This window comes from Triticum aestivum, unplaced genomic scaffold (assembly GCF_018294505.1).
Source record: "Triticum aestivum cultivar Chinese Spring unplaced genomic scaffold, IWGSC CS RefSeq v2.1 scaffold19987, whole genome shotgun sequence".
Classification (NCBI taxonomy): Eukaryota; Viridiplantae; Streptophyta; class Magnoliopsida; order Poales; family Poaceae; genus Triticum; species Triticum aestivum.
The window spans coordinates 1-25,549 of NW_025225856.1; the positions used below are offsets into that span (position 1 = coordinate 1).

Consider the following 25,549-nt stretch of genomic DNA (forward strand, 5'->3'; position numbering starts at 1 on the left):
TTTTTTTTCCGTATTTTTACCTGTTGCGCTACAGACCAGCGGTATCTGCTAAGGGCCGGCCCAATTGGTGCGTCCCCTGTGCGTCACGGACGCAAGTACCACCAGGACCCAAGCAAGATGGCCGAGCAGGCCGGCCCAAGCGATCCAAACGGCCCGACCGCAAGTTTGACCCAGCTACGTGTCAACTCGGTGGAGAGGGGTAACGACTAACGAGAAAATACTTGGCTGTAATTTTCCCCTTCTCATGTCATCCTCCTCTCGAACCATACCTCTCTCTGATCTAGATCCCCATTCCCCTCTCCCTTGTATCGCCATGGATTCGAACTAGTTGAGGTAGAAGACCGTAACAGTTTGCCTCTGACAAAGGGGGGAACACCACCGATGTCTACTGGTACTCTGGTACAGAAGGAAGAATTTCCTCCGCCATGTAAGCCTCATGTAGTTCAGACCTCAGACTGACCCCTGTTATGTAGTACTCCTTCCGTTCCAAAATAGATGAAAATAGAAAGTTAGTATAAAGTTGAGTCATCTATTTTAGAATGGAGGGAGTTTAACTTTTTATTCTTTCCGTTCCGAATTACTTGTCGCAGTATAGATATATCTAGATGTATTTTAGTTCTAGATACATACATTTCAGCGACGAATAATCTGAAACGGAGGGAGCATTTTGGAGCGGATGGAGTACTACATTCTGGTTGATGCATTTCAGTAATGCTGAAACTCTACATTCTGGTTGATGTATGTTGTCAGGTATGGGACGTGATCACGTGAACATCATCCGGGCGGCGGTGAAGGACTACTACGACGGAGGCACGGGCGAATTCGTGGACGCGCTGAACAAGAGCATAAAGGTGTGATTTTTTTTTTTGAAATTGTTCTGAATAATTTTTCATCTGATCTATATGTAGCTGGTTCATCAGATGGTCATGTGATTTGTAATTATGATATTTTGTGGTAACTGACGCTGATCGATATACTGATTGCAGGGGGCTGATCGATATACTGATTGCAGGGGGCTTGGTCAGGCAAAGTGCACGGATGGGAGGATTACGGCAAGAACCAGACGGCGTGTCCTGACATGTACGTTTGCTTGGCTGCGTTTTTTTTACAAAGAAAAAAAATAAATAAGGAAATCTTCAATATTTATTCAGTTGTGTATAATTAGGAGTGCGTAAATAAGTACTCGTATTTATTGTACGAACAGTTATTAGTATTCCAGAATATCGCATTTAAGGGTTTGATCGATCACATTCTAACTCTGCGAAGATATGGGTCGGAGAGCATCACCGCAGCATGCGACTCGGCGTACAAGGACGCGACGGAAGATTCGATGGTGGGCGGTATGTATAATTGCAGTATATCCGGTCAAACTAACATTTGACATCGGAGTAATAAGTACAAAAATGACCACTGCATTTGTCGGCTGCAGCGGGAGCAGGCTGCCGGTGGTGAACCTGAGGCTGGCGCAAGGCGGCGTCCGATTGGCGGCTACGCTCAACAGGATATTTGGTCAATCCAAGGCTTAGTGATTATTATGTCGCTTTTTATAGACTGCAAGTGTTGTTGTTTTTTTTAACTTGGCACATATGATGCTGGTCGAGTTGGTGCTGTTCATTTTTCTATCGAAATATCGAAATAATTAAAGTGGATAGATCTTGGGCCAACCGGAAATATGCATTGCGCACGGCCGGATTATATCATCGCCCACTACATGTGAAGACGGTCTGTCTCAACTATACCTGTGCGTATGGGCCTGGCCGGGAGCTCCTATACAGCGCTGCAGGCACCCGTTAACGATCCTGCGCCTGCAGTGCTGCTAGAATGGGCCGGCCCACTAGCGTGCTGACCCAGTTTACTTTTTTATTTTCTTGTTACGAAAATAAAAATATGAAATCAAAAAAGGTTTACAGATTTAAAGAAAAAAGGTTAATCCATTCAAAAAAAGTTCATATATTTTAAAAATGGTTCATCAATTTTAAAAACAGTTCATCAATTGAAAAAAAGTTCATTCAAATTGAAAAAAGTTTGTCCAATTTAGAAAATGTTCATTAAATTTGTAAAAAGTTTACAGAAATTCAAAAAAAGTTCATGTACTTTTCCTAAAAAAGTTCATTGAACTTACAAAAAAGTTTATACTTATTCAAAAAGATGTTCATCAATTTTAAAAAAAAGTTCATAGATATTAAAAAAAGTTCATCAATCTGAAAAAAAATCCGTTGAATTTTTTTAAAAATTCATCGATATTCACAAAAGTTCACAGAATTTTCAGAAAAGAAAATGTTAACCGGCGCCTAGATGGGCCGGCCCATTTACTGATGCCACAGGCGCCAGTTAGCGAAAATGCACATTAACTGGCGCCTGTGGCGCCAAATAGGAAATGCCGTCCTGGCCAGGCCGAAAAAAGCTCGGTGCTGAAAACCTAGGCCTTAGCCTGGCCCAGCCATCAGGCCTAATAAAATTGGGCCTGAAGCTGAAAAAGCCTAACACGACCTGGTCGGCCTGGCTGGTTGGCCTGGCCTGACTACGGCTAAACTTTTGATTTTTGCAAGCCCGAGACCGTCCTGATCTGTCCGTCGGGCTCAATTTTGAGGCATGAGCTTGGCCTAATGGCACGATCAGGTCTCGCCCGGGTCGGGTCGGGCCATCAGGCCAAGCCTCGACCTGGTTTATCGGGAGTCACTCACCGGTGGGTATCCTTCGCAGCAGGCATCTGCTGGCTCGTAATGGCAACTCCAACGGGGCAACCCATTTAGTAGACTGGGGTGGTGAAGGAGACTATGGGTGATCACAAAGTTATTTTTTTTGAATTTTAATCACAAAGATTTGGTAGTCGCCGAAGGTGCATAACTTATGGTGATCAGATCGCCTGGAGGAGAGAAACCCTAAACGCCGCTAGGGGAAAACCCCTATTCTACTAAGGAGGCCCGTGGGAGTCACCTCGTCAATGCACACAACATGTGTTAAATAGGAAATCTGGATGATTATGTCCCCACCCTTGCTTGTGCAATCTATTAGCAGAATTATCTCAAGCTCATGAACACATAGATGAGATTTTAAAAAGGTAAATTTGATATAAGCCACCATAATTTTTTTTTTGAGAAATGACGTACTATTATCATAAATTGAAACATGTCACTGTAATTATTACATATTTACAAATATGCCAATCCATGTCATTTTAGAATACTAGATGACACCGTCGCGCGTTGCTGCGAGAATTTTTAGCACGCGCAGGTAGAAGTTAATTTTGACAAACTCATGTAGTTTAAATGTTCAATAGTATTAATAGTCAAAAAGAAATAGTAGAAATAAATTTAAGTATAAGGTAATGAAGATAATTAAACAAATTGACCATGGAGAAATCATGACGAAAATATATTTAAACATGTACTTTGGCCAGAGGAGGCAAGAATTTTAGACATTGTTCTTATGTACTCTGGTTAGAGTATATAACAATAGGTTTGTAGTTAATCTGGTCTTTTTATTTGCATGGTAGTATGTATCTCATTTATATCATCATAATCATAGTATAAGCCATGTACATACCGACCTGGCAAAACTAAAAAAAATAGCAAAACATTAGCCTTTGCACAAAAAAATACTAGCCAAGAAGTAAAATTACAAACAAGACCGAAGAACCTCTGAGCTTGACACCAACGCGCATCGTTTGGCCTTCAGCGGGTTGTATTGTTGAGCTCGGCACCGAAAATTCAAGGGCGCGGACGAGCTCGCCTGGTCACGGTATCTTCAGGCGTTGCTTCGTTTCGGGATATGGAACCTGTGCTGTATTGCCGGTCGTGTACGGTGTCATATTTAATGCGTAGTATGAACGGAAGAGGCGACGGTTGTAAGGTGGGGCGACGGACGTCGAAGCTGAAGTGACGGGAGTTTTTCTACTAGGTCTGGTGGGGCGACAGACGTCAACCCTCAGCCTAGATTAGTTGACCGCCAACTACAACAGTAAACGTGGGACCACTTGCTTTCCGCACGCATCAGCCCGCAGTCTTTGATCGCTTCTCTGGTCGGTTGCCACCATTGACGTCGCCAGTACTGGACGTCGCCGCCGGATTCATCTGCAACCTTATTGCTTGATTCGGAGTAGCTTGCTTGACTCGGAGTAGCTTCCTGGATCAGAGCAGTTCTCATCGTCGGCGGAGCTACGATTTCCCGGGCCGTAGTCGCCCACCTCTTTGACGGCCGCAAAATGAGACTGAACTTCAGCTTCATCTTTGAAAGCTTCATCTGCCATGGATATGTTGTCAGCTCTTCCGTCCACCGAATCCTGCCAGTAAGAACTAAGAAGCAATAGCTCAAGAGAAGAGCAGGGAAAAACCAACTGAATTTCTACTCTAAAAAGCATCTACACCAAACTGTCTTGCAGGCAATAAGCAGGGGAGCATGCATCCACCACACAACATGCTACCCATGTGAAAAACAGTAGTAATTGTGATAAACATGCACACAACACAGATGAACTGAAACAAACATCACAGTGTGCTTAGTGTTGTCATTACACATAACGGCTACGGAGCCCTCAACGACACACAAAGAAAAACTGAACTTAAGTAGGTCACTCACAGGTTTCATTTTCCTGTAAAGTAGCATTTTCAACAACATGCAGAACCACCTTAGGCTTGTTGCAGGTGTTCTTTCTGTGACCACTGACACCACAGTTTGAACATTTAGCTTCCTGCCTTTATTTTTGAGGAAGATCACCCTTTTGCGGACAGGTGGTGCTGTCGTGTCCTGGATCGCACCATATGCTACAGAAGCAAGAACGTTTGCTTGTACCGCATCCGCCGACACCATGTGCATTTCCTGCTCGTTTGTATTTTTTGCTTTTTGCACCCCGGTCATCATATGGAGGCTTGTCCCTGCTGGTGGTTGGTCAACCTGATTTACGCTTTGGTTCTGGAGCTTTTAAACCCATGAAATTATCAATGCCACTCCCTTCGGCGTCACTAGCACATCCACTGGAAGGTGCATGCAATGCAATCAATTCTTAAGTTTTTCCCTTGTTCGTCTGAATTCTGTCCTTTGACCCTATTCCATCCCGCACAGTGGCTATAGGCGTCAATTTATCCATTGTTGATTTCAAGAGATTAACTGCACACTCATATACAGTATGCTTGCATCTCCAAATCTCACAAGTTCAAGGGCATGTGTGTATAGATTTGTGTGTCTGAATGTTATTGAGGTCGCTGAAATTTTATCCTTTTGAAGATGTGCCAAGTGGTCTGCCAATATATCCCTTGCATTTTTTTCCAACGTTCGAGAATGTGTTTTGCTGGTATCTGGTCTATACCAAGGAAATCGAGGACCTACAAAACCGAAAGATTAGCATGGTCATTCAAGTAGCTTAAGAAATGGGATTCACAACGAAATGCCTTCGTCTATAAATATTTTTACCTTCACTGCATAGCAGCACAGCAATCATGTGTGCTCGAAATTGCCACACGCACATGTGAGTTCTCTGCCCTGCTCAATAACTTCAACTTTGGAGACAACCCTGCACCACTATTCATGCTTCTTTGGATGATACCATCGCACAAAATAGGTTTTGCCTTTACTGACCACTTCCACTTTGTACTGCCCTCCTTCATACAGGACTTCCCCAAAATTCTCAAACATAGCTCGTGTATATACATCGCTACCATGCAATTTCAGTGGCGTGTTCAATTTCAAACATAGGTTGAGTGTATAAATATTTTTCAAACAAACCCCCATTGTCTTCCGGACATCATCATCTGCCTGATCGCGACTTATTTGCCCACACGGCCCTCTCAACGCCTTTTGCTGAATGGTATATTGCTCATTGAACCGAAGAAACTAGAAATTATATTGTAAACCTTGCCAATGCCAATATTATTTTCACAGAGCTGTTTGACAACATCATGCATGTATATATCGATATGTTTGTGTGAAGGCCAGCACACCTTCTGGCCACACTTTTCTGTCGGCGATGATTGTGTGGCATCCTGTTTTCACTGACGTACCAGCCGTTTTCGTTTGATCGCAACAACCGTATCACTGTGGGGCATCTGCACCAGCAGGATCATGTTATAAACAATAGCCAATTGAAATTAATACTCACCAGGCATCCACAGACTATTTCCTGCTCTTGCCGTATTAATTCCAAATCCAATTCCGCATGAATACAGGTTGTATTAGTCATATGCTTGCCCAAGCGAATCGAAGTTGCTTCCTACTCCCTCCGTCCAACAATACTTGTCATCAAAATGGACAAAAAGGGTTGTATCTAGAACTAAAATACATCTAGATACATCCCCTTTTATTCATTTTGATGACAAGTATTTCCGGACGGAGGGAGTGCGTATTTGAGGAACCACAACAGTCTTAGTCTTCTTCTCTGCATAACCTCTCAATGTTTTCTCCAGGGCACTTATTCTGCCAGCGCAGGGTGGCCGTTCAGCAGGTGCATTTCCAGCACGAACCCTGACCAATTAAGAAACAATTTTTACTAACACAGAATGGAAAGTTTGTTTTGTTTCTTATAACTATGATTGCACGACATGTATAAACATGATTCGGTTGAATTTTTATGCTATACTACTCAAAATCAAGGGATAACTGAATGACAAGCTCAAGGGCTGCCACAATTTCTATGCTAGTATACTTAAAGTTCAGTTCAATTTTTCATGCTAGACTACTAAAATTCAAGGGATAACTGAATGATCAGCCCGAAGGAAGCTACAACTTTTATGCTAGTCTACTTAAACTTCAGTTCAATTTCAACTGAGAGGAACCAAATACAGTGAATTAAATATACCTCTTCGTCCAGCCCTGCGCCTGACTCCTGAGGACCGTCTTTTCCTGTTGACTGTTCTGAGCTGGGTACCGGCAACCTGAGCTCCTCACAAGTGTTGTTCAGTTCTAGTTGCACTGTCAGTGCCAGATCGCCCACATCTCCAATGCTTGATGCGGCATCCTCGAAGACCATAGTTTCGTTGCGTTCGCTGTCAGGTGTGGCTTCCCCACCTCCAAGATCCGGCAGCAGGAACCTGTTCAAATGATGGGGAAGACTATGAACCTTTGTATCTACTAACAGCGGCAGTAACTACGAATCAAAAGCGATGCGAGGAAGCATACCTATCAACCTGATGTAATAAGAACTCGAATCAATCGCCTCCGGCCTCCGCCGTCGCCATAGCTTTGAGCTGCTCGAGTCGTGCGGCGCCGAAGGGATATATTTTTCCTTTTTTTCTCTCTCTTAAGCGTCGGGGGTGGGGTGGGGGGTGGACCCATGGTTCATGTACCAACAGAACATATGTTATGCGTACCATTACCGCCTCGTCATATTGCACGGCGCCGTCAACGTATAATACTGTCCGATGATCTGTATACTCCCCAGCTTACACGATCGCATTTAATACACGCAGCAACGCGGCATTGTCCCACTGGTCTATATACCGAGAGCAAGCGCGCTCGTGTGTTCTATCGCTGCTCTCGGCTCGGCACCTAGTTTCTTTGCGCGCTCTATGATGTACCTCCGTGCTCTCTTTGTAACGCTGTACTCGACGGCTTCACTCGGTTTTCAGCTCTAGTGCACCTAGACTGCTAACCAGACTGGGGTGTCAGGTTCGTGGAGGCCGAATACTTGGGAAGCGCCGACGACATGCGCCGCCCCTGGCCCGCCAGGACGAGCATGCCACCAAGGAATTCTTGCAGCTTGTCCCGGACATGGAAGTGATGCAGCTGCCCGCAGCCGTTCTCGCCGTGCAGGTCACCAGGCCGGCGGTGGGCTACGACGCCGTGGCAGTAGGGGTGTCCATCCTGCACGCGCAGGGGCGGAGCCAGGATTTGGATATAGGGGGGGCCAAGTCATATTGATTAAAGGAAAATACTCACTGTGGAAAAATAAGTACGGTAATACTACAATATTGTGTTGCTTCAACACAGCTAAAATAAGGTCTGTCTATGGTATATCTATATATGCCTTAGTTATTGCACATGTAAGTGATTCAACAAATATAAAAAAGGAAAAAAAGAAATACTCGTACTAATCTCTGCATAAAAAATAATCAATGTCAAAGGACCTAGATTTTTAATACTTAGAACACATCTAGATGTACTTTAGCAAAACTTATTAAAATATATTTACATTTGTATTGGTTTAAATTTGCCCCTACAATTGTCAATAAGATCAAAAATATTGATGATTTCATGAGTAGTTAACCTAGTTGCTAGCAATTTCCTATCAATATAGATTATCCAAGCAGGTCATCCTCATTGAACTGAGATTGGTAAAAATTGCACATTAGCCACATTAACAACATTACTAGGTGGAGAACTCGAAACAACATACTAAGTATAAAAGGAAATTAGTCTTTATGGTGTTTGCAGCCCTTTTCTCTTCATGACCGCATCACAAATCAGACAATGCAAATAAAATAAAATGAATTAGCACCAAATGACAACTTGAAAATGTATAAGATTAAAGTTGAGAGGGATTAGTAGATACAGTAGTTCTCAATAGTACTAACCTTGTGGCTGAACAGCTAGATAATTCACAGAGCTGGGGGATCTGTATGATTCGCCAGTTCAGAAGCATGTATCTACTGATTTTAATTGACTTCGCGAGTAGTGAGGGCACGAGGCAGCGGCCGCCGGCAGCGCTAATCGCTTCAGGTTAATCACGCTCGAGGCTTGACTTGATTTAGGTTAACGCCAGGGGCCAAGTACTACGGCAACCAGTGGGCTTTTTTATGGGCCTTTCCCCCAGATTTCTTCATAACCTCGGTTTGGGTTGAGGGGGGCCATAGTACGTATATTTCTCAGCCCAGTAGCTAATTACTCGTAGCCTCTTAATAAAATGTCGATCGTTAGGGGGGGCCAGGCCCCTGCTCGCCCCCCCTTGGCTCCGCCACTGTGCACGCGGTCGTCGACGGCCAGGCCGTGTGGCAGTTCATGCGGGCGTGGTCCACAGCGTCGCGGGAGGGTGCCGCCGCGCCAGGGAGGCTTGAACCACCGCCGACGTTTGACCGGGCCGCGATCCTGCAGCATCCCATGGCAGCGGAGCTGTCCAGAGAGTTCCTGCGTTTTTTCGCGCCGGCGCTGCCTCTGGTTGGTGACCAAATCTCAAATCCTACTAGTATCAATTTTTTTTTGAGGGACAATTCCTTTCTTCCACCCACTAACATGCACGAACAATTTAATGGCGCAGCTGACGTCACCATCCTCTTCATTCAGGACATCCACGGTAGACACCACGCAGCAGATCCTACGGACCTTCGTGCTCACCGCCGACAGGATCCGGTCCCTGAAGCAGAAGTGCATTCTGCAAAATGGAACTGCCGGCAGCCAGCCGCCGACCAGCACCTACGTCGCCGTCTCGTCCCTAGTATGGGCGTCCCTTGTCCGCGCCAAGTCCACGGACGAGGACCACGCGGAGGACGCCCACTTCACGGTGGTAGCGTGTAAGGTTCTCATCTATATCTCCATGGAATTTCAAATCAAATTCTTACAATTGGATCTCAGGGAGGGGAATTGAAGGGGAGAGGAAGAAGAACACACTATCTAGCTGGCCATCATGCCATTTGCCTTTTGCCAAATCTAGAAGCAGAGAGGGGAGGGGTACTTAAGGAGTTACAAGGCCTGAGGCCCATTCAGGGCTCGCAAGCCGAGTGGGCAGACGAGGCTTGCGTATGGGCCTGGCTCTTGACTGTGCTTCCTCTTGCCGCTCTGTTGTACCCGTGTTGCTGACAATCTCCCCCTGTTGAGATGCGGCTTGCCCCCAAGCCGGCGCCCTAGGAAACATTTGCTTCAGAGTTTCCAGATCCTCCCATGTAGCCAATTCAGTGGAACCATTAGACCATTGGACCAGCACTTGCAGTACTCGTTTGGCGCCATGCATCACCACACGTCGCTGAAGAATTAACTCAGGGATCTGCAGATGAGCCTCTGGTGGTGGTAGCGACTGCAAGATTTGCTGATCGGACTTGAGAACCTTACGCAGCAGGGATACATGGAACACAGGGTGGACTTTACTAGATGCAGGCAAATCCAGGCGGTAGGCAACTTCCCCCACACGTTCCAGTATCTTATATGGACCAAAAAATTTATAGGCAAGCTTATGGTTGGCCCTCGGAGCAACTGAAGCTTGGATGTATGGCTGTAACTTTAGGAAGACTGATTCACCCACCTCAAACGTTCTCTCCGTCCTGGGTTTGTCTGCCTGTGCTTTCATCCGTTGTTGGGCTCTTAAAAGTTGCTGTTTAACTGTGCTAAAAATCACTTGCCTCTGTTCCAACCACAGAGACATATCATCGGAAGATATTGTACAATCAGGTCCAATACCAAAGTGCCTTGGAAGGTGCCCATATATAATCTCAAATGGGGTTCTGTCAGTGGCTGAGTGCCAATTGGTATTGTACCAATACTCACATAGGGATAGCCACTTAGCCCATTTAGTGGGGTGTGTACTGACAAAACATCTGAGATAATACTCAATCTGCTGATTAACACGTTCAGTTTGCCCGTCAGATTGAGGATGCCTCGCAGAGCTCATGCGCAATTGGGTGCCCTGAGTATGCTGAAACAACTCTTTCCAAAACACACTTGTGAAAATGCGGTCACGGTCTGATAAAATAGAGAGAGGCATACCATGTAACTTGTATACTGTATTCAAAAAGGCTTAAGCCACTGTCACTGATGTAAAGGGATGATGAAGTGGGATAAAGTGGCCTTACTTAGGTAACTTATCAATCACCACCAGTATGCAGTTGTAACTACCAGACGTCGGAAGCCCTTCAATGAAATCCATAGTTACCATCTCCCATGGCATACTAGGTATTGGCAGTGGCTGGAGAAGTCCAGGGTAGGGAACTCGTTCAGGTTTCGCCTGTTGACAGACCAGACAGTGTTGCACAGCCTGTTTGACAAAGGATTTCATACCAGACCAACAAAACAGTTGTCTAATTCTTCTGTAGGTGACAGGAAAGCCTGAATGGCCCCCCATAGGTGAATCATGAAATGCCAATACCAGTTTATTTTGTAGTTGACTGTCAGCGCCCACCCAAATGCAGTTATCAGTGCATAGAAGCCCATTTCTGAGGGAGAACTTGTTCTCTGCTGCTGGATCAGCTGCCAAACGCTGTAATTTTTGTTGGCAGAAAGGGTCCTGACTATAACTTGCCAAGATTTCAGAAAGCCACAAAGGTTGTAGTGTTGACACTACTTGCAGTTCTGCATCTGCATGAGGTCTACGAGACAAGGAATCAACAGCATTATTGTCTGATCCCTTCTTATACACAATTTTGTACTGAAGCCCAATGAGTTTAGTTAATGCCTTCTGCTGCCAAGGCGTGTGTAAACGTTGCTCAGACAGACTGGTCAGGCTTCTATGATCAGTTTGAATCACAAACTCACTCAACTGTAGGTATTGACGCCAATGTTCAACAGCCAGCAGAATAGCTAAGTATTCCTTTTCGTATACTGACAGAGCACGGTTCCTAGGACCAAGAGCCTTACTGACATACGCTAGGGGATGCCCATCCTGCGACAGAACTGCTCCAATGCCCATATCGCACGCATCTGTCTCAATGACAAAAGTTTTTGTAAAATTGGGCAGAGCTAGTACTGGTGCTGTCATTAAGGCACGTTTTAGGGCCTGAAAGGCTTCCTCTTCACAAGATGACCAGCGGAAGATCACCCCCTTCTTCAGCAATGCTGTCAGAGAACGACAGATAATTCCAAAGTTGCGGATGAATTTTCGGTAGTAGCCGGCCAATCCCAGAAAACCACAGACCTCCTTGACATTGGTTGGTGTAGGCCATGTCTCTATAGCAGAAATCTTACTTGGGTCTGTGGAAACTCCCGCACCGCTGATAATGTGGCCAAGATACCCTACTTGTCGTTGAGCAAATGCACATTTAGACATTTTCACTTTCCATTGGTGTTCAGACAAGAGAGATATCACCTTCTTGAGATGGACCAAGTGTTCCTCGAATGTGAAACTGAAAACCAGTATGTCATCGAAGAAAACAACCACATAATGTCTATTGCCTGGACCCAACGTACTGTTCATGGCAAACTGAAATGTATTGGGTCCTCCTGTCAGACCAACAGATACCACTGTAAACTCATAATGGCCTAGATGTGTCTGGAAGGCAGTTTTGTATTCATCTCCTGGGGCTAATCGAATCTGATGATAACCCGAACGCAGGTCTAACTTAGTGAACCAGCTAGCTCTTGATAGCTCATCCAGGAGCTCATCAATTACTGGAATGGGAAATTTCCCTTTTTGAGTCATGGCATTTAAGTGATGATAATCGATCACAGGGCGCCAAGTAGTATCCTTCTTCTTGACCATAAGCAGGGGAGATGAAAATGGGCTGTTACTTGGTCTAATAATCCCACTGGCCAGCATCTCTTGTATGTGTTTCTCTAATTCAGTTTTCAGAGCAGGAGCTAATCTATAAGGTCGAAGAGACACAGGAGTGGCTCCTGGTATAAGAGGAATCTTGTGATCATATGGTCTTCTAGGAGGTAAACCTGTGGGTGCTGCAAACACATGTTGGAATTGATCCAAAATTTCTTGGACTTTAGGTGGAATGGGAGCATTTGTGGTAGTAAGAAGGGATGACAATTCCACTAATGCCAGTTCAGGAACAATAGTAGCAGCTCCCAGTAGGGTGACAGTGGTGTCTTGATGTTGGAAGGAGAACCAATGATTTTCCCAATCAACAAGCATTGGACTGTGTGCAGACAACCAATCAAGTCCTATGATTCCATCATAACTGCCCAAAGGAAAGAACTTGAAATCACTGGTAAACTTGAGACCTGAACAGCCCCAATTGCAGCCCACAATTTGGTTGGAACAGCTAACTGTGTCTCCATTGGCAATTCTGACTGACACAGGCTTCATTGGTACTACTCCGTGTAGGTTTTGTAAGAGAGACAAGTCCAAAAAGGAGTGAGTGCTGCCTGAATCCACTAAGAAGGTACAAGCATGCCCTTGTAACTGAACCCTTAGTTGCATTGTTCTGGGAGACTTGTCTGTTTTACTTCCCAGAGCTGCAGCAGAAATAGATATCATATGGACAGATGCTGAGTTATTAGTGTCATCAGGTTCAGACAACTCTGTGTTCTGCAAGAACTCTACCATTTCTTGTACACATGAAGTTGCACCTCCTGTTTGCATATGTGATCCTTGCTCCAACGTTCCCCACAAACAAAACACAGCCCCTTGGCCCGTCGATAATTCCTGAGAGCTCCCCATTTATCCTCAGCAGTTGGCCTTTTCTGACTGTCCACAGAACGACGATCTTCAATAGCTTTACTTGTTGCAGGAGTGTGGAACAAACTAGTTGGTGGAGGGAGCAAAGGTAAGGCTGATGCTCTTCTCGTATTGGATGGACCTGTTACATGAACTTGTGATCCCAATTCTTCATGAAGAATGGCCAATTGATAAGCTGTGTCTAGATCGGCCGGTTGTTGTATACCCACTGCCAACTTGATAGATGGTTTCAGTCCTTCCAGGAAACGAGTAACATAGTGAATTGTATTTGGTGAAGTTTCATAGGCAGCAAGCTGGTCAAACAAATCAGAGAACCGTTCTACATAATCCTCAACAGTTCCTGTCTGACTGACACTGAAAAACTTCCTCAGGATGGACTGATGTTGGTTACGGCCGAACCTGGACTGCAGTAAGCGGCAGAATTCATCCCACGTCGCTTGAGGAACTCGACGGCGAACTGAATCAAGCCATCGAGCGGCTGTACCCTCGAACAGAGTCGTAGCAAGAGATATCCACTGCTGCGGTGGAGTGTTCCAGAAACGAAAGTAATCTTCACACCTGGTCTGCCAGAGTTTTGGGTTGGTTCCATCAAATCGCGGCATCTCGATTCGTGGTCCAAACCCGAACACATCAGAAGAGTTGTGGCGAAAATTTTCCACCGAACTTAAGGGAACTCTCTGTATTGACTGATCGGGTTGCGTGCCTCTGGCTGGTGGTGGAACGTAGATTCGATTTCCAGGACCTCTGTTCTCACAGTCGGCGCGGAAACCTTCCGATTCGGACAGACCACCACTGGCGGAGCGGGTGGGCATGGAAGGCGCTCCTCTCGATGTTTCCGCAGCAGCAGGCGGAGTACGATCCAGCTCATGTCGCAGCTCATCGATGTCGACGCCAATGGACAACTTAACCTCGTTGATACGGGAAGAGAGCAGATCCAACTTGGCATCAAGCTTGGAGATGGCCCCCGCCGTGGAATCGACGCGGTCGCGGTCGGATTTGTCAAAATCAGCTCGCAATAAGTCGTAGATGGCCTTGGTCTCCGGCGAGATGCGGTCCATCGCCGCCGCTCGCTGCCTGTCGGCGAACCGGGTGTGGCGCTGGTGAGCCGGAAGGGCCAACAGATCAAATGGCTCTGATGCCAGATTGTAAGGTTCTCATCTATATCTCCATGGAATTTCAAATCAAATTCTTACAATTGGATCTCAGGGAGGGGAATTGAAGGGGAGAGGAAGAAGAACACGCTATCTAGCTGGCCATCGTGCCATTTGCCTTTTGCCAAATCTAGAAGCAGAGAGGGGAGGGGTACTTAAGGAGTTACAAGGCCTAAGGCCCATTCAGGGCCCGCAAGCCGAGTGGGCAGACGAGGCTTGCGTATAGGTCTGGCTCTTGACTGTGCTTCCTCTTGCCGCTATGTTGTACCCGTGTTGCTGACATAGCGGACTGCCGCGGCCGGCTGCGTTCGCCTCTCGGTGAGGGCTACTTCGGGAACTGCGTCAGGGCGTGCTTTGCGAGGGTGAACATTGGCGACTTGTGCGGCGAGGGTGGGGTTGCGCTCGCCGCCAGGGCCATCCAGGAATGCATCCGGGAGGACCTGGATCGAGCCTCCGACCCGCTGGAGGGGATGGATCGCGTGCTGGAGGTCGTCCACGGCACCCCCAAGGAGCGGCTGACCTCGGTGGGGTCGTCGCATCGGTTCATGGCGTACGAGACGGACTTCGGGTGGGGCGCCCCGAGCCGCGTCGAGCTGGTGTCCAGGTTCACGCCGGAGCTGGTGACGCTGCTCGGAGCAAAGGAGGCCGGCGCCGTGCAACTCTCCGTGGCGCTTCGCCGGCCCTTGATGGAGGCATTCGCGGCCAACTTCCTTACGCTGGCCGGGAGCAGCTAGACAATTAGAACTATATATCTATTGGGAAATGTTTCCCTCCGGTCCGCCGGCTGAAGTGACGCGCCGGTCGCCTCTGTCGCTAACGCACATGCCTTTGTGGCCCACATGCAGGAGCGGGCCGCATAAGGACGTGTCCCACTATACACCACACGGACCTTATCCCCTTTCTTCTCCATCGATTTCTTCTCCACCGAAACAGAAATAGCTCCCATGCTCTTCTCCACACACCACGGCAAAAACTCCATGGATCCCCACCTCTTCCCATCTCCTTTTAATCCTGCCTCATGTGCCGTCTGCTCCTCGCGCAGGCCGTCGAGCTAATTTTTGCCAGCGGGAGCGCCGTTCCCTATTTCTCACTGCTTTTCTTGTGTGCAGGGACGCGCGGAGCGGTCACCGCCTGTGCTATGAACCGGCGACGTCTTGCTGCTACGAGCGGTGACCGACGAGGTGCGGGACGACCAGCGGCGACGCGAGGTGCGGCGGTGCTCCAACCGCATGCACGCAAAGCTGGAACCGGCGTTCCGAGGTGCTACAACCGTCATGCGGCCATGCTACAATCAACGCGCGGCGGGGACGACCACTACTGGCGATTTGCTACAACCGCGGTGTCGACAGTTGCAACCGGTGACAAGAAATGCTACAACCGGCCATCCATTTGCTGGAACCGGTATCAGTTTTTGTTGCCGTCGGCCACCGATTTGCTGGAACCAGATGCGTGCTCATCGTCAACGTGCGATATTTGCTGGAACCAGTGTATGTTTTTGCTGGAACTAGCTTTTCCTTTTGCTACAATCTTTTTTTGTTTGCTACAATAGAACCAATTCGAGTCTCCCTTCAGAGTTATTTTGCTGGAACCAACGTTTTTTTTGCTGGAACTAGCAATTTTTTTTTGCTACAATCAACCACCGAAGTTTTCTTTGTTGAGGTTAATTTTGCTGGAACCGGTGTGTTTTTTGCTGGAACCTTATAATGAATTTGCTTCAAACCGGCCACTGAGGATTTTGTTAGTTTTTGCTGGACACCGACTACCGCGGCGAGCCGGAGGTGGACCGCGGCGAGCCGGAGGCGGGGCTACGCTAGGGATGCTGCAACCATGGCACCCGTGAGCTGGATCTGGTTGTTTTTAGAGCTTCATCCTCAATGAATCGCCTCTGGAATCAATCGCGGCCGTTATGCAATTCCGGCGGCCAAGGGGCGGGACCTCGTGGGAGCTCGCGGGGAACGGCCACAACGGCGACGAGGATGGGTGGTGGTGGTGTGCCCGAGGATGGGCGGGACCTCGTCTTGTTTTTCTGTCGAGCAGTGCTAGGAAGAAGACGACACAGATGGGTCAAATCCAACAGCTACGCATGATTTGATCGGGTGGCTGTGCGTCGACCGGCCCAAATTTGGGGCGGTGCACCGGCGTCTAGCACTACCCATATCTATTTTATGTTGCACTTGCGCACAATAATAGGAGCCAACTAATTTGGGAAAAAGTTACTTTTTTGTTTTTTTACGATCAATAATTTTCTGTTCGGGATTGCTAAATTTCAGTCCGCTGAGACTTAAACCAAGTCTAGATCTTAGTCATTGCTATCTTCATGAGATCTTACATGAAGATTTGTGTATTTTTCTATAATTTTTATATGTTAAGTCACTTGATTGAGACTTAAGTCTCACTCGATGGTATTACAAGGGTGCCGGACCTGCTGGCACATGATGGACGGGGCTGGGACTTGAACAAGCTGCATGCAATGTTCTCTGCCGAGGATGCACACGATATCAGGCAAATAGCGGTAGGAGGCCCTGGAACTGATGATTTTCATGCGTGGAATTTCACAAAGAATGGAAAGTTCACTGTCAAGTCTGCGTATCACTTGAGAATGTTCATGAGCAGATCGGGGACCGGACAGCCGGGTCCTTCGAGCACGGTGGCGCATCACAGGGGTTATATGGCCTTGTGGGACACAAATGCGCCAGCCAAGGCAAAGATCCATATGTGGAGGATGATTAGAAATGGGCTTGCTGTAGGAGCTGAACTTCACTGACGACGCATCAAACCCGGGATTTTTTGTGTTGTGTGTGGTCGAGAAGAGACGGTGCTGCACCGTTTCTGGGCATGCCAACATTCTGTGCTGTTCTGGCGGCTTCTTCACTCGGAAAAGGGGGTTATGGTGGCGATCCCATCTTGTCAGATCGACTCCCAGGGTGCTTTAGCTCGCTGGTTACTCGCGTGGTTTGCCGATGCTGGAGTTGAGGAGCGAGCTGCTATGGTTCAAGCTACATACGGCCTTTGGTTGGCCAGAAATGAAGCGAGGGATGGCAGGGCGATTGCTGCTCCACATGAAATAATGGACACTGTTGTGTCATACATGAATGAGTGGACAACAGTTCATACAAAGGAGAGGTGACCGACAGTGGCGCTGATCAAGGAGAAGTGGAGACCACCTGAGGAGGGCTGGCTCAAGATCAACTCTGATGGAGCAGTGCATAGAGGAGGTGACAAGGGAGGAGCGGGAGCAGTCATTCGAGACCATGGAGGCGCATTTCGTGCGGGGCTATGTCATGTTTATCAGGGCATTGTTGAACCGGAGGCACTTGAAATCTTGGCTTGCAAGAGGGGACTAGAGGTGGCGAGGGAGATCAATGCAACTAGGGTCCAGGTTGAGCTCGATTCCCTTGGTGTGGTCCAAAGATTGCAAAACCCACACAAGGATCGTGCAAACGCTGGAGCGTGGATACAGGAGATTAAGGACTTGCTTGCTTCTTTTACTGAGTTTAAAGTTTCGTGGACTCGTCGTTCGGCTAATGTTGTCGCGCATAAACTAGCTAGAGTTGGCGTTGGTGAGGATTTATGTAAGGTGTGGGTGCAAGACACCCCAGACTATGTTCTAGATGTACTCTCGGATGAAATTCCGAATGCTTTTGATTAAATAAAGCGACAACATTTACCTCAAAAAGAAAGTCTCACTCGATTAAAATCTTGCCACACCCTTTTCTGTTTGATTACCCGACGATGCCCTTGTTGAGCAAACTTCATGCGTTATTATCTCTACTTGATTTCTCCTCCTGTGTAGGTACGAGTCAGTCTATAACAGGAATAGTAATTACATTGCATGCAGAAAAAAAAGTGATAATGTTTGACTATATTATTCTCAAATTCAAATTCAAATTCAAATTCAAATGATTTGTATCTCAAACCGTCGGCCCGATTTTAAAATGATTTGTATCTGATGATTTTTTTCTAGGTCAAAATTTACCATGCCTGAAATATGTAAGTTATCATAATAGTGTTTACACTCAAGTTACCATGGACATAAAACTAGTTTTCATAACCTTCTCCCCGCATGCACATGCATGCATGCAATATAAGACAAAAACAGCCGCACCCAAGATTTTTCTTAAAAAATATCATTTGTAGCTTGAATCGTTATTACAATTCAAAACATATTTCCACTATCAAATCCCTCACAACAAGATTTTCAAAACTAGATCCCATGTTAATAATTTTGATCACTTTTTTGGTACACTGAATCTACCAACTTCAACACTTTTCTTTTGGTATACTGAATTACTAAAGATACAATGTCTCCTCATTACGGAATACCGCAGATAACTTGACGATAGCACTCTGGTTCCTCTCACACTTCATTGGAGACATCGACGACGTAGTACTCCTCCCAAACCCTAACTGTCATACTTTTGCAAGTGATTTTGTTGTGGGTTGCAAGTATACCTGGCCATTAGCGGGGCCGGGCCTATCGAAACCCGACATAGAAAACCTAGGTCCGAGCCAGGCCCGGCCCGACCACCGGGCCTAAAAATCAGGCCCAAGCATGGCCCATGATTCAAAAAGTCCACCGGGCCTTGGCCCGGGTCTCTTCCTTAAACAACAAATACAGTAGGCCCGAGCCTGGTCCAGCCATCTGGCTCAAAATCTAGGCCCATGCCTGTGGGCAAGGTCGGGTCGGGCCAGGTCAGGCTTTTTTCCTGTCGAAACTACAACAAAAACTAGCATGCGCAAGCAAGGGATCGCCCGATTGAGAGAGCAGCGCAATCACCACAAGGATAACTACGCACTTGTGCCAATAAACTTCTTTACTTTCTTTTATTCTTTCTCCAGGTCGTTCGTTGGTTAGTTTCTGGACGTTTTTTCTTGTTCCTTTTTCCTTTTTTCTTTTCTCATTTCTTTTTCTTTTTTTCTTTCCTTAAATGCGTGAACTTTTTTATCAAATTCAATGAACTTTTTTTCTAGAATCGACAAACTTTTTTGAAATTCGATGAACTATTTTCAAATCCAATGATTTTATTCAAATTTGATGAACTTTTTCCAATGTCGATGAACTTTTTTCAAATTCCATGAACTTTTTTTTTCTAAATCGATGAACCATTTTTCAAAATCGATGAACTTTTTTTCAAAATCGATGAAACTTTTTTCAATTTTGTGAACTTCTAAAAAAATTGATGAACTAGTTTTCAAAATTGATGAACTTGTTTTTCAAAATCAATGAACTTTTAGACTAATTTTTAGATTTACGTTAATGTTTCACTAAAAGAATGGTTAAGTAGCACTTTTTCCTATTTGTAGAACAACATAACGTGTTTGGTCTAGTGGTTCTTGCGTTAGTGGACAAAAGACGTGTGATGCTGAGTTCAAAACCTAGCTTCCGCACTTTTTCTTCACGTTTATATTTTCGCGTCGAGCGCCGGAACTCGAAACAGCCACCAGCGGTTAGGAGGGAAAACCCTAGACCTCCCGCACACTCATACACTCATCGATCATTCATGGGCCGGCCCATGACTGGTGCTTCATACAGAGAAAATCCCCCGAAAAAGCGAGGAATCAAACCTCAAACCTCCCACTCCTTGAGCTGCGTTGCTAGCCACTAGCGCTTCACAACGCTAGTGTCTTATACAAGCAAGAGATTGGCTATTATATGTTTCTTTTTTTCGCGTTTTTCATTTCATTATTCTTTTTCTTTCTTTCTTTTATTTTTGCTTTAGAAAAATCGCAATTTCTGAAAAAGTTCAATATATTCAATACTTTGTTCGGCTTTAAAAAATGTACAAATTTATTTGTTCAGCTTTTCAAAAGACATGTTGTTCTTTTCGAAAAATGTACAATTTTTTGTTGTATTTTGAAAATTTGTTCGCTATTTCAAAATTTGTTCGTGATTTTCAAAAATGTTCGTGTTTTCAAATTTGTTCAAATTTTCAATAAAGTTTTGGAATTTCACATTTGTTCCCATTTTTCTAAAATTGTTCGTATTTTTCAAAAGAAAAATTGCGTTTTTCATAAAATGTTCACAGATTCAAAAAAAATGTTCACATTTTCAAATTTTGTTCAGAAATTTTCAAAATGTGTTCCTGTTTTTAAAATTGTTCATATATTCAAAAAAATTGTTTGGAGTTTCAAATTTTGTTCGTGTTGTTTGACAAATGTTCGAACTTTGAAACATTACTTAACTTTTAGAAAATTGTTTATAATTTCCAAGATGTGTTCTTAGACATTAGCGCTGCAAATTGGTCAGTAAGAATCATCAGCACGCGTGGCATTCAACAGGACCTCGTTACTGAGAGGTCTGCAGTTCGATTCCTTTGGAGAACTTTTTTTTCCGTATTTTTACCTGTTGCGCTACAGACCAGCGGTATCTGCTAAGGGCCGGCCCAATTGGTGCGTCCCCTGTGCGTCACGGACGCAAGTACCACCAGGACCCAAGCAAGATGGCCGAGCAGGCCGGCCCAAGCGATCCAAACGGCCCGACCGCAAGTTTGACCCAGCTACGTGTCAACTCGGTGGAGAGGGGTAACGACTAACGAGAAAATACTTGGCTGTAATTTTCCCCTTCTCATGTCATCCTCCTCTCGAACCATACCTCTCTCTGATCTAGATCCCCATTCCCCTCTCCCTTGTATTGCCATGGATTCGAACTAGTTGAGGTAGAAGACCGTAACAGTTTGCCTCTGACAAAGGGGGGAACACCACCGATGTCTACTGGTATTTTGTAAAAAGGTTTGAAGGTTGATCTCTGGGATCAGTGATAGTTCGGAACCAGCAAAGGGAGGCTGAAAAGCCGTAGTGCTAACGCACGCCCTGTAGTTTTGAAGCTAAAAAGACAGCAGCGAGCTCCGCGTCAAAAAGCGAAGCGAGCCGCGCTAGCGCGCTACTCTTCCTTTATGAGCGAGACTCTATCCAGATCTACTGATCTAAGAACTCCGCGAGCGAACTGAGCGAGCCATGAGGCGCCTATCGGCAAGGCTTGGAAAAGCCTTAAGTTTAGGCTCCCTTCCTTCACTGAACTGATTCACCCGGGTCCAAACCTGCTGAGCTAGCTAATTTTTCCTTTACGAGATCTCGGCTCTTCGGAATGATTGGAGAGAGCCCCGCCTCCTCTTGGTTGGTGCCGGGCCCGAGAGTGATGGGACTACTTCCTTAAAGAGCCTTTCGTTCGGGCCGGCAGGAGGGGCCCTGATCTATCAATTGAGGGAGCAAAAAACAGGCTTTGCTCCCCCTTTTTTAAATGAAGAAAGAAAGAAGGGTCGAAGTTTAGACCGCTCACAGTAGTTCTACCCATAGAAAAGATCATGAAAGAGGCGATCAGAATGGTACCCGAATCCATTTACGATCCCGAGTTTCCAGACACATCGCACTTCCGCTCGGGTCGAGGCTGCCACTCGGCCCTCAGACGGATCAAAGAAGAGTGGGGAACCTCTCGCTGGTTTTTGGAATTCGACATCAGGAAGTGTTTTCACACCATCGACCGACATCGATTCATCTCAATCTTGAAGGAAGAGATCGACGATTCCAAGTTATTTTACCCCACTCAGAAAAAGTTTTCCGCCGGACGACTCGTAGGGGGTGAGAAGGGCCCTGACTCCATCCCAAACAGTGTACTACTATCGGCCCTACCAGGCAATATCTACCTACACAAGCTCGATCAGGAGATAGGGAGGATCCGGCAGAAGCACGAAATTCCTCTTGTAGTGAAAATAAGATCGGTTCTATTAAGAATAGGTCGTCGTATTGATGACCAAGAAAAGTATGGAAAAGAAGCAAGCTTCAACGCTCCCCAAGACAACAGAGCCCTCATAGTGGGGAGGGTAAAGAGCATCCAACGCAAAGCGACCTTTCATTCCCTTGTTTCGTCGTGGCACACCCCCCCCACAAGCACCCCCAGGCGAAGGGGAGACCAGAAAACGCCTTTCGTTTTCCCCCCTTCAGCGGCCCTAGCCGCCTTCCTTAACAAGCCCTCGAGCCTCCTTTGCGCCGCCTTCCTCATAGAAGCCGCTGGGTTGACCCCGAAGGCCGAATTCAATGGTAGAGAAGGCTTTAATAAGAATTTGGCCATGAGAGACCTTCTTAAGTATTGCAAAAGAAGGGGCCTGCTGATAGAGCTGGGCGGGGAGGCGATACTAGTTATCAGGTCAGAGAGAGGCCTGGCCTGAACAAACCCCCCACCCATATGACTATGCCCCCTTTTTGAATCGACAGTATAGATTGGGCTTCATAGCTACTTTCATTCTAAAGACGAATATTAGTCAATAGGCAGGCTTCTTTCAGTAGCAAACATATTCATTTTCACCGGGCTCCGCGCACCTTTGGTACTTCTGGAGGGCAAGCTGTTTTATAGTGACTTCTTTCTTAGGGTAGGGCGACGAATACTTCCAATTCCGGAAAGGTCATTGGGTCGCCTTTGGAAGCTAAAGCGAAAGTTGTAGAAAGCCGGGAGAAAAATATTTTCAACGGACATTTCCTCCCTCGTCAGCAGCTTCATTACCTGCTAAGTCTGGAAGGGTAGTAAAATCACTCACAACAATCAATCTTTTCTTATGATACTGATACGATGCAAACGGTGACACCCCCGGATAATGTGTCTGTGCATTTGTGTCTGTCTTCCCTTAGATGTGAGGAATCGAATCTCTATTGAAATCTGGAATCACAAGGTATCCTTTCTTTAAAAACGAGCCTATCGAAGCACTCTTGAGAGTAAGATCCTTGGCTCCTCTTCATTCTCTACAGGGGTCTCTGCCCACATGGAAGCGGGGCAGAGATGGATAAGATCAAACACGGGAATAAGAAGCATTTGAAATGCCTTTTTGATCATTTTGATAGAGGGGGATGGATAAAGTGGGCAAAACAGACTCACATTTTTCAATCGAAAAGATGGGTTCCTTTTTCGTCTCGACAAAGAAAGAATCATCTTGAAAACGCTCCTAACCCCTTCGTAGGGCCGTGTATAGTAAGTGATCCGAACCTGCCCGGAGCGAGCCCCCCTTAGAGGCAAGTGAAGTTGGTGAGCCGTATGATGGGCAACTATCTCCTGCGGTTCGGAGAGGACTCAGCTGTTAGTTAGTACCCCCTTGGTTTCGGGGTGGACCCTTTCACTCTATTTTATTATATACGCTTAGCGAAAAGAATGTTTTTTGATAGACCTAGGACATGGATTCTATATGAACCAATGGATCGTGACAAGTCGTTACTACTAGCAATGACTTCCTCTTTCATTACTTCATCCTTTCCATATCCCTCTCCCTTGTTCGATCTTACTCATCAAATGGCACTCAGTTCATATCTGTAAGTTCGTTCGATCATTGACAAGGTTCAAAGAAAGGGTGGGCCATTCACCACGAAGGCTAAAAGCGAGATAGGCTTTACTGGACATTTTCGCTTACAAAGGCGAAGACAATTCCGCGTTTTTCCAGCCGATTCTCCGAAATTTAAGACAATTATCCTCACTCAAACTTCAAAAAGTCCTTTTTTTTCTGATGTAAATTCTGTCTGTCTCCTTTGTCCTTCCTAACGCTAGTCTAGTCTCCGATTAAAGGATTGATACGGGCGTGCTTCCTTGCAGAGGGTTGTTTTTTTTCCGTATTTTTACCTGTTGCGCTACAGACCAGCGGTATCTGCTAAGGGCCGGCCCAATTGGTGCGTCCCCTGTGCGTCACGGACGCAAGTACCACCAGGACCCAAGCAAGATGGCCGAGCAGGCCGGCCCAAGCGATCCAAACGGCCCGACCGCAAGTTTGACCCAGCTACGTGTCAACTCGGTGGAGAGGGGTAACGACTAACGAGAAAATACTTGGCTGTAATTTTCCCCTTCTCATGTCATCCTCCTCTCGAACCATACCTCTCTCTGATCTAGATCCCCATTCCCCTCTCCCTTGTATCGCCATGGATTCGAACTAGTTGAGGTAGAAGACCGTAACAGTTTGCCTCTGACAAAGGGGGGAACACCACCGATGTCTACTGGTACTCTGGTACAGAAGGAAGAATTTCCTCCGCCATGTAAGCCTCATGTAGTTCAGACCTCAGACTGACCCCTGTTATGTAGTACTCCTTCCGTTCCAAAATAGATGAAAATAGAAAGTTAGTATAAAGTTGAGTCATCTATTTTAGAATGGAGGGAGTTTAACTTTTTATTCTTTCCGTTCCGAATTACTTGTCGCAGTATAGATATATCTAGATGTATTTTAGTTCTAGATACATACATTTCAGCGACGAATAATCTGAAACGGAGGGAGCATTTTGGAGCGGATGGAGTACTACATTCTGGTTGATGCATTTCAGTAATGCTGAAACTCTACATTCTGGTTGATGTATGTTGTCAGGTATGGGACGTGATCACGTGAACATCATCCGGGCGGCGGTGAAGGACTACTACGACGGAGGCACGGGCGAATTCGTGGACGCGCTGAACAAGAGCATAAAGGTGTGATTTTTTTTTTTGAAATTGTTCTGAATAATTTTTCATCTGATCTATATGTAGCTGGTTCATCAGATGGTCATGTGATTTGTAATTATGATATTTTGTGGTAACTGACGCTGATCGATATACTGATTGCAGGGGGCTGATCGATATACTGATTGCAGGGGGCTTGGTCAGGCAAAGTGCACGGATGGGAGGATTACGGCAAGAACCAGACGGCGTGTCCTGACATGTACGTTTGCTTGGCTGCGTTTTTTTTACAAAGAAAAAAAATAAATAAGGAAATCTTCAATATTTATTCAGTTGTGTATAATTAGGAGTGCGTAAATAAGTACTCGTATTTATTGTACGAACAGTTATTAGTATTCCAGAATATCGCATTTAAGGGTTTGATCGATCACATTCTAACTCTGCGAAGATATGGGTCGGAGAGCATCACCGCAGCATGCGACTCGGCGTACAAGGACGCGACGGAAGATTCGATGGTGGGCGGTATGTATAATTGCAGTATATCCGGTCAAACTAACATTTGACATCGGAGTAATAAGTACAAAAATGACCACTGCATTTGTCGGCTGCAGCGGGAGCAGGCTGCCGGTGGTGAACCTGAGGCTGGCGCAAGGCGGCGTCCGATTGGCGGCTACGCTCAACAGGATATTTGGTCAATCCAAGGCTTAGTGATTATTATGTCGCTTTTTATAGACTGCAAGTGTTGTT

The 25,549-nt window shown here is 46.0% G+C and overlaps 1 protein-coding gene, 2 long non-coding RNA genes and 1 pseudogene across 3 annotated transcripts; 3 read left to right on the forward strand and 1 right to left on the reverse strand.

The window, feature by feature from the left end:
- The first annotated feature begins 748 nt into the window (after positions 1–748).
- Positions 749–1,653, forward strand: LOC123172394 (uncharacterized). The gene is made up of 4 exons (XR_006485546.1): positions 749–851; positions 987–1,080; positions 1,267–1,340; positions 1,430–1,653. It is a non-coding gene; the product is annotated as an uncharacterized lncRNA (long non-coding RNA).
- A 2,926-nt stretch (positions 1,654–4,579) lies between these two features.
- Positions 4,580–7,223, reverse strand: LOC123172396 (uncharacterized). Its single transcript, XR_006485547.1, has 4 exons — positions 7,111–7,223; positions 6,791–7,022; positions 5,410–6,456; positions 4,580–5,321 (listed from the first exon to the last, which is right to left on the reverse strand). It is a non-coding gene; the product is annotated as an uncharacterized lncRNA (long non-coding RNA).
- Positions 7,224–7,352: 129 nt separating this feature from the next.
- On the forward strand, positions 7,353–15,143 carry LOC123172395 (anthocyanin 5-aromatic acyltransferase-like; annotated as a pseudogene).
- Positions 15,144–24,365: 9,222 nt separating this feature from the next.
- LOC123172397 (uncharacterized) lies at positions 24,366–25,543 on the forward strand (the record flags this gene model as incomplete). The annotated part of the gene is made up of 5 exons (XM_044589384.1): positions 24,366–24,411; positions 24,735–24,835; positions 24,971–25,064; positions 25,251–25,324; positions 25,414–25,543. Coding segments are annotated over exons 1-5 (445 nt in total), but the record flags the coding sequence as incomplete, so codon positions are not given.
- Positions 25,544–25,549: the final 6 nt, after the last annotated feature.